This window comes from Gymnogyps californianus, chromosome 2 (genome assembly GCF_018139145.2).
Source record: "Gymnogyps californianus isolate 813 chromosome 2, ASM1813914v2, whole genome shotgun sequence".
In the NCBI taxonomy this organism is placed as follows: Eukaryota; Metazoa; Chordata; class Aves; order Accipitriformes; family Cathartidae; genus Gymnogyps; species Gymnogyps californianus.
In genome coordinates this window covers 123,992,995-124,009,564 of record NC_059472.1, presented here as the reverse complement: position 1 = coordinate 124,009,564, position 16,570 = coordinate 123,992,995, and the positions used below count along the sequence as shown (strand labels likewise).

General features: G+C 52.8%; 1 protein-coding gene across 1 annotated transcript; it reads right to left on the bottom strand.

Annotated features, from left to right (window-relative positions):
- Positions 1-350: 350 nt before the first annotated feature.
- Positions 351-5,488, bottom strand: EOMES (eomesodermin). Its single transcript, XM_050891847.1, has 6 exons — positions 4,728-5,488; positions 4,109-4,263; positions 3,655-3,776; positions 3,011-3,169; positions 2,859-2,920; positions 351-2,173 (listed from the first exon to the last, which is right to left on the bottom strand). The coding sequence occupies exons 1-6, from the start codon at positions 5,486-5,488 to the stop codon at positions 1,438-1,440; spliced, it is 1,995 nt and encodes a 664-aa protein (XP_050747804.1). The 3' UTR covers positions 351-1,437.
- Between the last annotated feature and the right edge of the window lie 11,082 nt (positions 5,489-16,570).

The following is a 16,570-nucleotide window of genomic DNA, read 5'->3' as shown; positions in this document are numbered from 1 at the left end:
CGGGACAAGGGCGGAGCTCACACCTCACCTCCCGCAGCCCCAGGGGTAATAGGGGAAAAGAGGCACCGTCGGATTTTCAGACCAAGCCAGGGGCTCAGAGCTTGGGGGGATGCACAGGAGAACTATGGCAAACCACGATAAAAAAAAAAACAACAAACAAACAACACAACCCCACAAACAGTAGCTAGCAGCATCCAACTGAGCACAGTGCAAGGGATAACACAGCAAGGAGAAACTTTGCAAGGGATGGCTAGATTTAGAGACCACTCAGCCCCTAAGGATCGTGCTCCCTCCTCCTCCCCCCAGCTGGGACACCCAGTAGAGGCAAAGAAGAGGCAGAGAGCCACCCCCACTTTTATCCCTGGCACCACCACATTTATTAAAAATTACTACTATGTACATAAAAAAAGAAAACAGAACCATGTTTTGTTGGGAGATGTTTGTGTGCCAGTGCTCTAGGGTTGATCAGTTTAAAATGGCTGAAACTATAGGCAAGAAGAGTGGGTAAGTTACATCACTTCCAGTTTTGTACAGGGCAGCTGAAAAAGTCACTTTACATAAATGTAAACAGAAATCTGTTCATGTTTTTTTGCAATGCTCCATATGCTAAGTTTGATTAACCAAAAAAATGCCTTTTGAACTTCAAAGCACCACCAGAGGTCCTTCTGACTGAACAGCTATAGGTCAACTATTTATACATTATTCCACAATATTCTACAGTGTACCTAGACAAAACACAACTGTACACTTTGTTTTTTTGGCCACCTCAATAAAGGTTAGGCTTTTGGGATGGAGGAGTGTTTTTTTTAAAATGCAAGTTCTAAACTAAGAAGAGTCAGATTTGGTCATTGTGACCCCATCAATTAGCAACAAGACCTTCAAGTCAAAATCCTGCCTGGCAAGCAGGCCTTATTTTGGCCATCTTCTGCCAAAGAAAGCCTTAGCTGAGCAATATCCGACTCAGCCAACTCTGCTGCAGACAAGGGCTGAAGAAGCCACCTCAGTCTAAAGCAGAACATAGCATTTGTGCAGCTCCCTGCAACCCAGCCCCCTTTTATCAGAGGGGCAGGCAGGGAAGAAAATTAAACTTGGGATCCTACCCCTCTACTTCCTTGCTCAGGAGTGCATAGATTTGATCAGGCCTCTGAGCCAAGCCAAACTGTACACTTTAGTGTCTCCAATAAATAAGCCACACTGTAAAAGTCTAGGCTCCTGCTTACAGCTTCCGCATGTGGTTCCTTCCAAAAGAGGGGAAGAATTCTACCATAGTTTGCTCTTTCTCTACTTCGTTACCTGCAACAGTCAAAAAGCTTTGGCACCTTCTTTAGAATTGCACACACAATTCAAGGTGGAAGGCAAGAGTCTTTTTGGCAATTGTAATGCAAAAAAACCAAGGCCACCCTGAAAAAAACTAGCCAATTGGAATAAAAGGATGCTTTAAGAACTAGTATAGAACGCGTAGTAGCCCATGCCTTTTGAAGTGTCTTTGCTATAGTCCTCAGCATTAATGTCCTCACATTTCATAGTCGGGGAATTTTCATTGCTGGAAGTGCTAGGGGAGAGCCGTCTTCTCTTACAAGCACCCGTGTAGACCCCAGAATCATTTGAATCTAGAGACTTTATGGAGGGTGGAGTCTCTATCCAGGATGAGCCAATTTCTTCTTTCACCTTCTCCTTGGAAAGCTGGTCTTCAGAGAAACCTGGAGGACTTGTTCTGGAGGTCCAAGGTAATCCTGTTGTCATTTTTCGCTGGTAAGAGCCCCTGCTCCCCCAGCCTGCCATGGATGGAAATGTCGGGTCAGGGTAGTACCCCAGAGCATGGGATGTCTGAAGGGGGAGGGATTTAATGCCATAAGGGAGCAAGGTGCTAGGAGAATACTCCGTCTCGTAGGAGTTCATGTCCAGTTTGTTGGCACTGGGCTGCTGTACAGGCGTAACAAACCACCGCTGCGGAGGGCTGGCCACCTCTTCGTTCTGCTGCGGGGAGAGCAAGCCGTTTGTCTGAGGGACGGTTCTCTCACCATTGTAAAACCTGGCTGGGGGCAGGTTGTTCACAAACTGTTCTTGGAAGAACGGTTGCACGCTGTATCGGGCGCCAGGGACGATCTGGTGGGATCTAGGAGAATCCGTGGGAGATGGAGTTAATCTGTCATTTTCTGAAGCTGTGTACATGCTACAACATAAAGGAGAAATACTGAGTGTTGCTCTTTACAATTCCAGCATGATAGTAAAACAAAACCACAACTGGGAAGAAACAGTTATTTCTTAGAATCACAACTAGGTTTAACTGGATGTTCATTTTTGTCCAATTTAGGAGTTCAGGTTGTTTTTCCTAGAGCAGTATAAGATTTATAGTATTGCTGCTACAAGTATACACTGTTCTCTGCCAGGCAACCCATTTTGAACAAGGTGCAGTACCTTCCTCCCAGAAGCCATACTTGTATACATACAGCTCCAGCTTTTCAAAGGCTATTTGATGCTAGAGAGCGAGCATTAGGCAAGTCTTCTGCTGACAGTTTGAAGAAGCTGCCTGCTCTGTGGAGATACCCGATACACTACTGCCAATCTGCAGGCCAGCTAGGTTCTGCCAGTACAAGTTTTCTACCAAAATTCAGAAGCCTGCTGGAAGACAGGTCATCAAGACACTACAGTAACTACTCAAACAGACATTTACTGTTTCTAGACAGACATTTAATGTCTTTGAAAGGAGCACATCAGCTAGCAAAGCTGCCAGTAGACATATTACTACTTCTGAATAACTGAAGTAGTATCTAAAGAAACTCTTCCACACACATTTCAGGCCAGAATCATGCCTCCTAGACAGAGACAGCTGCAAGAGAAGACAGAAGTGTACTTACGAGTCATAGTTGTCTCTGAAGCCTTTTGCAAAAGGATTATGGTCAATTTTGAGCTGGGTAATCTAAAAGTGAAAGCAGAATATAGTAAGATGAGGTGTTGAACCCACAAGACAATTTTATTCTTAATTGTTGTTTTATACATCCATGCTTACATCAGTGTTTTGATATGCTGTAACTGCTATGAACTGTGTTTCAGGGAAAATAAATGTTTGAGTCTTTGAGGAATCATTCAGATCTTCAACACCATCTTCAGTCACTTCCACAATGTGAAGCCGTGGCTGGTACTTGTGTAGAGATTGCAGTACTATCATCTAAAAAGAACCATGGAAGAGAAAAATCTTTAGACAAACTGTGTCTAACATTAAAAGATCTATTTTGTAGCCTGACATTTTCTTCTTGTCAATTATAATCTTTTGACTTCAGAATGGAGCAATTTTAACTGTTAACAGGAGATGATTCACAGCTTGTAGCCCTGTTTCACTAGGTTACTAATATGCTAAAAACTGTAAATGCAGGAAATCAAGAGCTATCGGCTACACCTACTTTTTGCACAACTCTGGAGATAGATATATTGGCTAAAAACAAAGAAATCCACACATCTATTTCTGACATTTCTAATCATCTTCGTAGGGAGAAGCAAAGAAAACAAGATCTACAATCCAGTTCAAGGGAACAAGTCCCAAGAACAGTGATCTAGCAGCTCGATTAAATGCTGTAAAGCCCCGAAAACCCAGGGCTCCCCTAGCTGAGCCACCAAGAGCCCCTCAAGCCTGCCTTCCCTCCCGCCCCCATTTACCTGCGCGTTGTTGTTGTTAGCACCTTTATTGTTCGTTAGCTTCAGCTTCCCGAAAGAAATCTCCTGCCTCATCCAGTGAGCCCCGGTGTTGGGCGACTCGGGGTGAACGTACACCTTGTTGCCTGGGGAAAATAAGCCAGTAAAGCGGCCGCCGGGCACAGGCGCTTTGTTCCACCGCCGGCAGCTCGGAGCAGCGGCGCAGGGTGGGCGGCAGCGCCCGGGCATCACCTCGGGTCCCCCGATGTCCCCTCTCCCACACAGCCTCACACACCGCGGCGCGGAAAAAAAACCCAAAAAGTTGCAAGACGCCCTTAAAAGCGTAGCTCTGCCCGCAGCGGGATGCCGGGGGTGGGGAAGACACTGCAGAGGGGGGGGGCGGCGAAGCGGGAACCCTTTCTGGGAAGCCGACCCGCGGGGGAAGGCGGCGGGGAGACCTCGGAGACCCCGCACCTACCTTGCATGTTGTTGTCGGCTTTGCCGCAGGTCACCCACTTGCCCCCCTGGAAACGCCAGTGGTTGGGGTCCGCCAGCACGACCTCCACGAAGACGTTGTAGTGGGCCGTGGGGTTGAGGCCGGTGATGTTAAAGCTCAGGAAAGGAAACATCCTCCTGGGGAGGGGAGGAAAAGCACAGGGCATGCGAGGCAGGCCGAGGAAGGGGGCGCGGGCTCCGGCAGCAGCTGGAGGCGGCCGCGGGGTGCCCTGTCCGTGCCGGCACCGAGGAGACCGAGGAGACCGAGGAGACCGAGGAGACCGAGGAGACCGAGGAGACCGAGGAGACCGAGGAGACCGAGGAGACCGAGGAGACCGAGGAGACCGAGGAGACCGAGGAGACCGAGGAGACCGAGGAGACCGAGGAGACCGAGGAGACCAGCGGAAAGCCCCAACCGACCCCCGCCTCATCTCCCGGCCGCCTAGCGTGGGGAAATTGGGAGAGCCGCTTTTCGAGGAAAGCATGCCCAGGCCGGAGGCACCACCGACGGGGAGGGCGCGCATCTCCTTCCCGGGGGAGCGGCCCCGGGCGCCCCACCACCACCCCTTCCCTCCGTTTCGGCCCACTCTCTGCCCGCTTACCGGCCCTGCTTGGTGATGATCATCTCCGTCTGGTGCCGGTGGAACTTGAGCCAGAGGGGCCGGTTGCAGAGGAAAACCTGCGCCCGCAGCCCCGGGCCGGCGGCCGGCACCCCCAGCGCCCCTAGCCCGCCGCAGGAGCCCGACGCCGCCGGGTAAGGGCCGTAGAGGGTTCCGCCGGCCGCCGCCTGCCCGTACTGGTACCCGCCGCCGCCGCCGAACTGCGCCCGGCCGCCGGGCGGGCAGACGGCGCCCGCGAAGCCGCCCGGCGACAGCACCGAGCCGTAGGGGTAGCGCGGCCCGCCGGGCGGCTGGTAGACGGTGCCATGCTGCGCCGCCGGCGGGTAGGGGAAGAGGGCGCAGGGCCCCCCCAGCTCGGCTCCCGGCGGCCCGGGGGACTGCAGGTAGTAGCGCTCGGGGCTGAGGCTGTCCATGGAGTAGCGGGCGGCGGCGGCCGGCGGCAGCTCCTCCTCCCCGCAGGGGGTAGCCTTGCGGCCGTCCGGCTTGGGGGCGCCGAAGGGCGGCTCGCCCGCCTCCGCCTCGCCCAGCATGGCGGGGGCCGCCCCGAACTTCTTGGGCGTCTTGTCCAGGTCGAGGCGCGGCGGCGAGCCCGGCCGGGGCGGCCCGCGGGAACCGCCGCCAGCGCCCGCCCCGGCCCCGGCTCCCGCTCCGGCCCCGCCGCCGCCCCCCCCCTCCAGCGGGTAGAAGGGAGCGCCCGGCAGGGCCCCCGCCGCCGCCAGCAGCGGCGGCTCGCCCAGCTGCATCCTCGGCGGGCGGTGCGGCGGAGCGCCCACGCGGTCCGGTAGCGACCCCGACCCGCGGCCGCGCAGCGCTGCGGCGGGGCTCCGCCGAGGCGATTTATACCGGCGCGCCGGGCTCCTCGGGCCGCCGGGGAGGGGCTTGCGCCGGGCTGTCTCATCGCCGCCCCCCACCTCCGCCGGCCCATTGGCTGGGCCGCGTGACACTAATTTAATTAGACAGCTACTAATTGGAACAAGTCACCTGTGACTCTGGTGTGTGCCCCCCCCCCCTCCCCGGCCCCCCCTTCCCGCAGCCGGCTACCGGAGGGGCTCCGGCCCGCCCCGTGCCCCCGCGCCGCTCGGAGTGAGGGGAGCGTCCGCATCACCCCGCGGTGGCCGCAGTGGAGGGCCCGACTTTCCCTCCCCAAAAAAAAGACCTTTTGCCGAGGTGGCACCGTCCTCCCGGGCGCACGGCCGCTCGGGCACGGAGGGGAGGATCCGCGGCGGGGAGCGAGGGATGGGGACGAAAGGGAAAACGAGGGGGGGAGCCGGTCCCGGCACCGGCACCCAGCAGGGAGGGAGGGCGGGCGGTGATCCGCCGGGCTGCTGAGACGGGGCGGGTGACACTAGCCCCCGCCACCCCCGCGCTGGCCGTCTCGCCGTTCAAGCGATTCGGTTTGTGCCTCAGCTGAGCCCAACAGCCGCCTTCCCCCCCTCTCCGCTCCCCGGGCAGCATCGTTATCATGGGGGTGACACGTTTCACCTTATCAGGGACGTCTCTGTGGGAAGCGGCGGGCTTGGTTCGCGGTGTCAGTTTTCAGGAACTCGGCAGTCGGTTTCTCGCAACCCGCGTTCCCCTTCAGCATCTCCCACCGGGAAGGCAGATTTCTAATTCAGGCGGGTGCCAGGTCTCTTTGGCGCTTTCTCTCGGCGCAAAAAAACCCGGAGCCTTTTGCCCCAGAGGGTAAGGGAGCAGCGCTTGGGAAGGTGTAGACGCGCGTGTGATTTTGCGGAGCGGGCAGAGCCTGCGTGAACGACTTGCAGCTACAAATCCGCAGCCCCTCGCCCTCTGCTCGCCGCCAGCCAGCTCACAGGGAGCGCTGCAAAAACCTGCCTCCTCCTCACGGCTGAATTTTAAACCAGACCCGCCGAGCGGCGGGGATTTCGTTGCCTGACGGAAGGACCCGCCGGGCGCGGGGAAGCGGTCGGGCTGGAGCAGCCGAGCTCTGCCGCCCGCCCCGCCGCCTCGCCCCGCTCGCCCCCCGCCTCGCCCCGCTCGCCCCCCACTCACACACCCCCCCCCCCCCCCCCCGCTCCCGCCGGGCCGCGCCGCATCGGGGCAACCGAAATAAATCGCGAACAATTGACCGCGGCCGCCAAAGCCCGGGGCAGAGGCTCAGGCGGAGCCCTGCTGGGATGCGGCTCTTGCGCAAGTGGGGCGCTCGCACGGTCGCGGGTGGCGGTGGGTGCCCGGCGGTGCCCGCCGAGGCAGGGGACAGGCACCGGCGACTCAGAGGTCAGGCGGGGCTCAATCCCTACCCCCGATCCGAGCCGAGAGACGGGGGAACCGGCTCCTGCTGTGCCCACCTCCGGCTGCGGCCACGCAGGCGGGAGCCCAGGACAGGCTGATCACAGCCGGCACTGAAACGCCACCACCCTCCCCAGCCCTAACCACCCGTTCTCTCCGGGGGGACATTTGGCCCATTTTTTGCGTTGATCTCGTCCGACCGAGGAAGACAACAAAAACGTGCCGGAGGAGCCCGACGCTCCGGCACGAAGCGGACCGGCCGCTGCGCGTTGCTGCCCTTTCCCCCGGGCTGCTTCTCGGCAAGGTGTTTGCATTCACCGCGGGGTGAGGAGGGGAGCAAAGCCCGGCCGGGCTGCCCTGCTTTGAAAGCAAAACAAAACGAGGAGCATCCTGCCGGGCTGAGCCTCTGCATCCCTTCCCGCGGCCGGCGAGCCCCGGTGCGGCTCCCGGCGGGGCCGGCCCCCGCCCGGGGCTCCGCTCCAGCAGCCCGCTCCCTCGGGCTTTGCCTTTCCCGGGCTAGGGCAGAGACGGAAGGAGATTTTACAAAGGAGATTTTACAATCCTACTACGTAGGATTTAAGGGAGTTAATTTCGTAATATTATAGACTGAAAGGGTCCCATGATTTGAAACATCCCCGCAGGACAGGTGCCGCTTAGTTCAAGGCTGCTGCGGGTTTTTTCCTTCAAAACTCGGCTAACCTCGCGTTTAACAGAGAAAGGTAGAAAAGCTTTCGATGTTGCTTAGGTTTCCTGCGGATTGCGCTGTCTCGGAGCGGGGGCAGGAAAACCGGGGCCGCCCTGGGAAAGGGAGAGCTTTTCAGTTTGGTTCGAAATACGCCTGGGGTGAGGCTCTCCCTAACGAACGAAGGATTCATCCAGCTCTTTCCAGACTCGGCGTTATTTTCAGCTCAGCTCGGGAGAGCAGCACCCTGGCCTCGATCCCTGCCTCGCACCCCGCAGCTGCCGCCGGGCCAGGGACCCGGCGGCGGTGGCAGGGGAGGCCGGGGCCGGGGCTGCCCTCCCGGGAGCCCCGTCGGGCAAGGCTTCCCGGAGACCTTCAGCAGCGCTGCGGCCGTGCGAGGGTTTGAGGGAACCGCCTGTAACTCGGGGGCTTGTTCATTCACTCCGTGCGGTACGGGAAGAGCTGTAATCCCCCCGCCCCGCACCCCGCAAATTAAAGTTACCACCGCAGTCACCAGCCAAATTCTTGGGACCCGGTATTTGTCATTCCCTTAGCTTGCATATCTCCCCTCCCTGGGGGTCGGGGAGGCAGCCGGGGGATTGCCCCACAGACACCCCCCCCGGCCCCCCTGCAAGCCGGCTCCATCCTTGCTCCCTGCCCCGGACCTCTCCGGGGTCTGGCCGGGGAACATCGCCGTAGGAAGCTGCGGGACGTTTCAGTCATGTGTGGGACCGGAGATTTCTGAATGGGTCCCGCAACCCTTTAGATGTTATCGTAGAGATGAGACTGCAGAAACAGCAGACTCTGGTGAAACAGAAAGGAGCTTGTTAGGTTCGTAAATCTACTAAAATAACCTCCAAACCACAAAAAGAATGTTGAAAGAAAATGTAGGTCTTTGAAGGGTAACAGATTATCTTGTTTTGTTGGGCTTTATTCAAATATACTCCCGGGGTTTATTCAAATAAGGAGCGACTCTGACTCCAAAAAAGCTGTTCCAGAAGAGCTCATTTTCTACAGCCTAAGTTACAGTGGAGTCACACTGTACTGAAGTATTTCGTCCTTTGTTTTCGGGCTGGGATTGAGCCCTTTCCTCTTTCATCGGAGGTCAGTGTATCGGAAAACAGCCCCCCGCTTCAACAAATTGCTTGGACTCGTGGGACTGAAACTGTTCAACTGAAGTACCCTGCTCAGTAGGGCCTAAGAGGGGAAAAGAAATTTGGAACCATAAAATCTATGCTATCAGGCTGTTGTACACCTGTATATGTGTATATATACATATATGGAAATCCATATATCACCATTTATAGCCATATATGTCCTTAATCCTTACAAATATGGATACGGATACACACACACACCACTGGGTCTATATGGACACCTTAAAAATTTTGGTTATCAGAATCACCTGCCATGCTGTTCCATCACTGTATTCTTTTCCCGAAGTCCTGCTGTCACCATGGCAGGATTGACAGGTATTTTCTGAATGCTGCGTTTGAATAGTTTCTGTGAGGTATTTTTTTCCTTGTCTGATTTTGGTTAAAAACTAGCTGTCGGTTTCTGGATGTCCTCTTCAATTTGCTAGCATCGGATTGCTGAAGGGCTTCAATACTTTTACCTTTATGTCAAGTTTGTGCTGGGATTTTGCAGATTTTCTATTTTTCCAGTTGTCCAGTCTGGCTTTTTTTCCCCCTTCAACTACATACAGCCAGAGTATCTGGCTAGGCAAATTAAGGAGGATACTTTTAAATGCATTCGTGGGACTCCCACTCTACCACCATCTTTCAATGTCATTTTTTTTAAACCACCGAATCAGAGATTTTTCAGATGTGGCCAGTCATATGTGAGTGCTTCCTTTTTTAAATCTTGATACCTTTCTTTTCAAGGCTGTTGAGTGCTTACAGAACTCAGAAAAATCAAGGAGGTATTAATATGCCTGTGCAAGGCTTGGCATTTCAGCTTGTCGCTTAACTTCAGGGGCGATTTTTATGAAGAAGCCAGCTACACCCTTTCAGTGCTCAGGTTGTTTCATCTGTCAAAAGCAGACAACAGCCGTCTCTTTCGTGGGAATGTTAGGAGACTGAATTAATTGAAAATGCTCTTTATTTTCTGATGAAAGGAAGTTCTGCTACAGCTGCAAAGACCATCAATCCATTTTAGTTTATGCCAAGTGGGATTTTCAGTGTGCAGACGTACACAGTCCTGAAGATACAAGTGTAGCTTAAAATCTACTTTGAGGTTGTGAAAATTCGAACCCAAAAGGGTTAAAAAGTAGAGTCAACTGTTGTTGAAGCAGATATATATGGACTTTAAATAGAAGAAATCAATAGCCCTACAAAACCAAAGAACTAGTAACTGTAATATTAACTGGGAATGGTGTCACATTAACAGCAATTTTACCCTTTGGTAATGAATTCAATTTAGCTGCCCCTTTCTTAGCTATCAAAACCAATTTAAAAAGGCAGCATACAGACATACACATTAAAAAAATGGACATAAGTATGCATAAGCCCCATAATAAGTATGGGGCTAATTTATAAAAATGAGAAAGTAAAGAATAGTCTTTTCTAGCAGAGGTATATGAAACAGAAAGAATAGGCTTGAGTCAATGAATCAGGAGCTGGAAGAAACAACTCAGTATTTGAAAAGAAAGTGGTATTCAAAGCAGCCTTATTGGTCACTTCCTTTCTCCTCCTTAAAAGAAAAATAACATCTAAAAAATCCTTATCTGTGATTTTAAATTAAGGGGAAATGCAATGGTTAGTAAAAACCAGTCAAGGTCTGATCCTAATCGGTAAAATATGGCAGTATAGGCACAGAGAAGGATAAACATATTCATTGCTTGGAGTGATTTCTTGGCAATGGATAATTTTGCTAAGACCACACAACAGCTTTTTGTCGTTGGGCCTATGGTACCCTATTGGCTAAAGAGAAGGGGGGGGGGGAAGTGTGTTCGAGAAAGTGTAAGTCTTTGTAAAGTGTCATTTGACAAATATTTGGGAAACCTACAAGAAGGGAGATGGGAAGAGTATTAAATTGGCTTTAGTTTCCAGGTGACTTTCCTTGCTCCAAATGGAACTGTAGAAACTTAAGGAAAGGAAGAGACTGAAATTAGGATCACAAACCCAACCATAACCACGAGCAACATTTCATATTTTGTATTATTCATGCATAGGGATCTCCAAACAGCCCTTCCTACATGCTTGCCTTTTCACCCTCCAACAAGTTTAATGAGGGATGCCTCGCACCTTTTCCCTGGTTTTAAAGCAAGATCACTTACTCGCTTATAGATCTGTGCCAATTGTCAGCCTGACAGTCATGCGATAGAGATGTGAGAAGATAACAGGATCCATGACATGCGTGTGATGGCCACAGATCTGGTCAGTTTGATCCTATTTGTATTTACAGATCTATTACAGAAAGTTTTAAACAGCTAATTTTGGCTTACTTGCCCTGCTTTGTATCAGAAATGACTATTGAAAGAGCCTGGATTCGACTGCACTGTTTAAATCGCAGCAATTAAAATGAGCAGCTCAAATCCCGTGAAAAGATGTTCTGCTTTTTGTTCTAACACTTTAAAAAGTACAATTTCATCATGCGAAGGCCCTGATAAACTTCATGCTGCTCGGGGCTTATGATGTCAGAGCCATGAAATATTTCCTGCTGATAACATAATAGCTGAGAAATATGAGTTTTGGAGGGTTTGGGGTTTTGTTTGCTCTACGTGCATGCAGTACAAGGCTTACAGTGGGAAAACAATTAACTCGAGGGGCTGGAAAAGCGAGTAGCAGTGGGCTACCGTGTAATTGCAGAAACAATGAGGAATTTCACCTGGTATCATTTGTGACAGCAATCAAACAGCAAGGCCTAGCAGGGAACCACATATTAAATAACTGCCGTGACGGGCGAGTCCGCTATAAAAATAAGCAGAAAGCAGAACGGGGACGACATATGCACTCTCTGGGAAGGCGAGAAGATAGCTGCAGGGTTCCCCTCCTGGGGAGGGCTCGGGTTTGCTAGCTGCTCGCCCCGGTTTCCACCAGCAGCTCGTTGCTACCGGGGCCGGGATAGAGCCGGCGTCTTTCCTTCCAGCCGGCCCAGGCCTGCCCGGAGGGAGGGCAGGGACCAAGCGGGGTGACCAGGGCAGGAGGGAGCCCAGCGGAGGGGGGACTGCGCCCCGAAGGTGCCTCCGCAAGCGGGCCGGGGGGGTCTGTGGAGGGGGCAGCCTCAGGCCGGGGGGAGCAGCTCCAGCGCCGCACCCGTCCGTGTCCCCCCCACCCCGGGTCTCCCCGGCTGCGAGGGCCGGCAGCAGCCGCCCGGACGGGGCGGGCGGCGGGGCCGTGGGTGGCGGGGAGCGGTGCCGGCCGGGAGCGCTGCCCCACGGCAGGTCCTCACCCGCTGCCCCTCAGGCGGTTTCAGGCTGGGGGTGGGGGGAAATGCCGGCCCCCGCTTTTTTACCCATTTTCGAAGCATCGCTGCCGAATCTTCCGACCTGCGGAAAGACCGGGCAGCCCTCGCCCCCCGCACCAACCGCGGGGAGGGCCGGCAGAAACCGCCGCCCCCCCCCCCCCCCCCCCCCCCCCCCCCGAGTAAGCCCTTGCGGGGACCAGCCGTGTGCCCGGCCGGGGACCGGGGGTCAGGTCGCCGGGGCGGGCGCTGCAGCCCCAGCCCCAGCCCCCTGCCCATCCCCAGCGCGGGGCGGTGGCGGGCGATCCGGCCGGATTAACGCCGGGCGCTTTGAAGTCCCTGTGTCCCCTGTGATCCCACGTCGGGGTGCTTAGGGCTCCCCATTCAGTTGTTAATTCCCACTAAGCGTTTTTAAGTACCTGAGCTCGCAGACCCATGCGCCTTCAAAACAAGTTTATGCACGCAAATAGCTCCAAAATTACCCATCTGGGTACCAGCAAGACCAAAGGCAGAGGCGAGCAGAGTCGTTAGAAAATAATCGAAGCGAACGGGCACTTTCTTTGCCAACGTGAATTTCGGCTCGGAAACCCCTTTGCAGGAGCGGCAGTTTCAAAGGTGCCCGCACCTGCGGAGCCTGCGCCCTCCGGGGCGCGGAGCCCGGGCTGCGCTGCCGCCGCCGCCGCCGCCGCCGCCGCCGCCCCCGCCCCGGGGGGCTGCGGGGGGGCAGGAGGCCGGGACTGGCGCCCTGCTCTGCTTAAATGGCCAGAAAGAAAGAAAAAGCAATCAAAAAAAACTTCCATCAGAAAAACATTAGCTGAGGAGGAAACGGCTGTGGACACCCTGGTGAGATGCCCCCTCGCTCCGGGCAGGAAGAGGTTTTGCCATTGCTACCAGCCCTGCGGAATTGTCCGTCTTTTTTTTTTTTCTTTTCCTTTTTTTTTCTTTTTTTTTTTTTTTTTTTTTGGAAGCAGACATTTAGGACATATACAGGACAGCAGAACGAAGTTACATTATGAAGAAATAAAAAATATCACCTATGCCCCCCCCCCCCCCCAAAAAAAAGAAAAAACACCAAACCAAAAACCCAGCCACCCCTCACAACAGAACCGATCGCTGCTTTGCCACCATAATTTGCTTCTCGGTGACACAAGGACAATGTGAAAGGATCCCTGCACCACTTCTCTCCAATTAACTTCAGTGAGTGAAGTATGAGCACTGTTTTTTCTAGCACAGATGATTGTGTTGATTCCTAGCACATTAGTGAGGGAAAATTTTAGCTTGAAGAGCTTGAGTTATACAGATGAGAACAGACAAATGAGCAACATCACAGAAGAACTTCAGACCATCTCACAAATGCATATTCTTTTCGGGTTTTGACTATATTCTTTCCCTTCTCCACTATTCACGTTTCAGGCAGTTACTGGTTCTCCTGTTGCCCACAGCTATGGATTGAAGGGCAGAAAAGGAATGGATGTAATGAATATGAAAGGATGCGGGGAAAAAAGTCTTCTGATCTTTTGTTTTAGGTGTTGATCTAAATTAAAATACAAGCCCCTTTAGTATGACCCATTAAAAAGTAGCAAGGGGCTTGGTGTGAGCAGTCAGACCCTGATGTCCACAGGGTGGTGAGGCCTTGGTAAACATAATACTACCGTGGCAACATTTCTGCCTAGTTTACACCTTATTCAGCCCTACTCGGGCTAAAATCCCACCTTCCAATTTCCCTTATATATAGTCTAAGGCGTAGGGTTTGACAGCTGTGGAACAACGGGGCAGGTAAAATACAGAGCCCCAGCATGATGATAGAGGTCAGGGGGCTGTGCCCCTCCATCTCGTGGAGTGGTGGCTTGATGTCTTCCTAAGCCCGTGCTCCTGGTGCCAGCCTGGCTGCAGGGGACACCCCGGGACCTGCAGGACAGCTGTCCTTGGTTCCTGGGAGGAATTCCTGCTTCTGCTGCTCCAGCTCATGTCCAGCCTTTTCTCCTAAACAACACGTAAGACTGAGTCAGAGCGAAGCGGTCAGCCTGTGAGGTATCACAGCAAGGTGAAGGACGCGCTTTTCCTTTGGTCACGGTGGCTACAAGAGCAGGGGCCTTCCACGCATGGAGCAGATGGCAACCAGCAGCCGAGCCGGGCACGGGCCATCCTTCCTTCAGTCACCAGCCCCGTGGGATGTCACAGGGTCACGGTCTGTGCTGTCGTAACAAGAGCGGTCAGGGCAGTGAGCAGCGATTTGCAAGTGGCAGAGCTGGACCCAGAGTAACTTACTTTGCAAGACAGGGTAAGGTATGTTGTATTTGCATTTGAGCATTTGGTTGGCATGGGATAGTGGCACGCTCCTGCCAGGCAAGGGCTCTTAATGTCCACCCGGGGCTCGAGGACTGCCTTGACCATTTATTTCATCACTTCTCTACATGTGGTGTAGTAGGTGGGAGGTCTTAAGGGATGAGTTTTTACTGCATTGCCTATTTCTGAATGCTAACAAACAACTCTGGGGAATATTTGATGAAAGGTGGATGTTAGGAGCCCCTGAGTAGAAAAAATGCTTTGAAGCAAAATAATAAAAAAGCCTACTGCAAACGTGGAAAACCATCCCACCAGGCAGCAATTACACAGGTTTCAGAAAAAAGAAAGCAAAGCAAGCCTGCATTTCCATCTGGTAGCAGAACAGCTCCGGAAATAATTGTCCATTTGTTTCACCTTTCTCCTTCTGGGGTTTTGGGTCTTGCCTGTCACATCTCATGGCACCATCTACCAGACCTCATTCAAGTGCTTAGGCGGTGGGTGGTGCCCCAGAGGGCAGAACCCGCGTGGGAAGCAGCACCAGCACGGGGTAGGGGGACACTAGTGGGCGCCACCGCGAGCCGCTGCCCCGGTTCGCTGAGCACTCGCCGGTCCCTGGGGCTCTCCGATTCCACGCTCGGAGAAAGTGGCCAATTATTTTTCTGTCTGAAAGAGTCTGTGATGTGGCAGAGAATGACAGCTCCAAGGGAGAAAACACCTCTTCATTAAAAAGTGCTGCTAAGCACACTGAATATCCAGATCCCAGCACCCAGTTGCACAAAGGTTAGGATGAGAGCCAAGAAATTATGCACTTTCACAGATTTTTATATATATATATGTGTACAACGTACACGCAGCCGCACACAAATCTACAGGCTCTCTTTCAACACAGGGTGGCCAAAATCCTTTAAGTTCCTGCTCAGGCAAAACTCCTGCTAAAGTCCAGTTTTACTATCAGTTTTGATGTGATAGGAATCACCTAGGAAAAAAACAATGAATTTGGTTACCAAATGCAAGAAGAGACTCAGCTTCACAGAAACAGAAATGATTAGGAGTGTGTTGAGGGAAAGATTAAAAAGAGAAGACAAAGCAATAATCTGTCTCTTGCACACCTCTGTTTGAAAGGTTGCAGGGAAGAGAGGGCCAGGCTGCTGCATTTTGTAGGTTCCATCTGATTTCATTGCCTTTTAAGTGATTTTAATGATTGCATGAGTTAATTTTAATGAATTAGAAAGTATTTCTAAAAAAGATACAAAATACATATGAATCATGTGACAATGCAGAATTGGGTTTCTTGGTGAGGCACATTGTGTTGTAGAAGAGAACCACTCTACCACTGATACCAAAGAAAGCTCAAAATGGAAGCTGCATTTTGGGATGTGATTTTTAACAGCCTTCCTTTTCTTTTCCTTCAGAAATTCTGAAAGGCTGAGAGAAGAGAAGGCACACTAAGGAAAAGATGGTAGAAAAAGCGGTGACATCCAGGGCTACAGCAAGTCAGCAAGGCGGAAGTCATCGTTCCCACAATGGCTCTGTGGAAGAGTTCAGGCTCCAAGATGAACAGAAGCAGTCCTGAGCCTTTACCTAACTCCTCACACCCCAGCAGCTTTCCTTAGCCCAGTTCCCTGGCTGCCTACATTCATGCACCGAGCTGCATGGGCTCAGCAGGTTGCCGCTCATCTCCCACAGAGGCCCAGTTACGAGCCTGACTCTTCCTTTGCCTCCCCCAGGACGGTGGCGCAGGTGGGATGCTCGGAGCATCACACCACCAAGGTTGCTTTGCAGATGAGCCCTGCTCCCTCTTGCTCCTGTGTCTCGGTGAAGCAGGAAAACCTTCAGACAGAACGACGGCAGGGCAGCAAGCGACCTTCTGGTTACGGCTATCTCATTATTTATAGGGGGACATACTGAGATAAACCACGACCAGTTCCCTCAGAACTGGGAGAATATTCCAGTTTAGCTATAATCCAGGGGTGCAGCGATGAATAAAGAAGGGGATAGACTCACATATTTGATGTTGAAGGCTGGGCAGTGAGAAATGCGGAAATCCTGTGCGGACCAAATGGATAAACCCCTGTGACTATGCTTTTATTTACTGACTTGACAGAATCATTAAACACAACCTTTTTCTAACCTTTCCTGCAGTTTTATTTTGAAATTTCCACCTCCCTGTGTCCTCTCACCTGACCATATAACAACACCTTTCTCA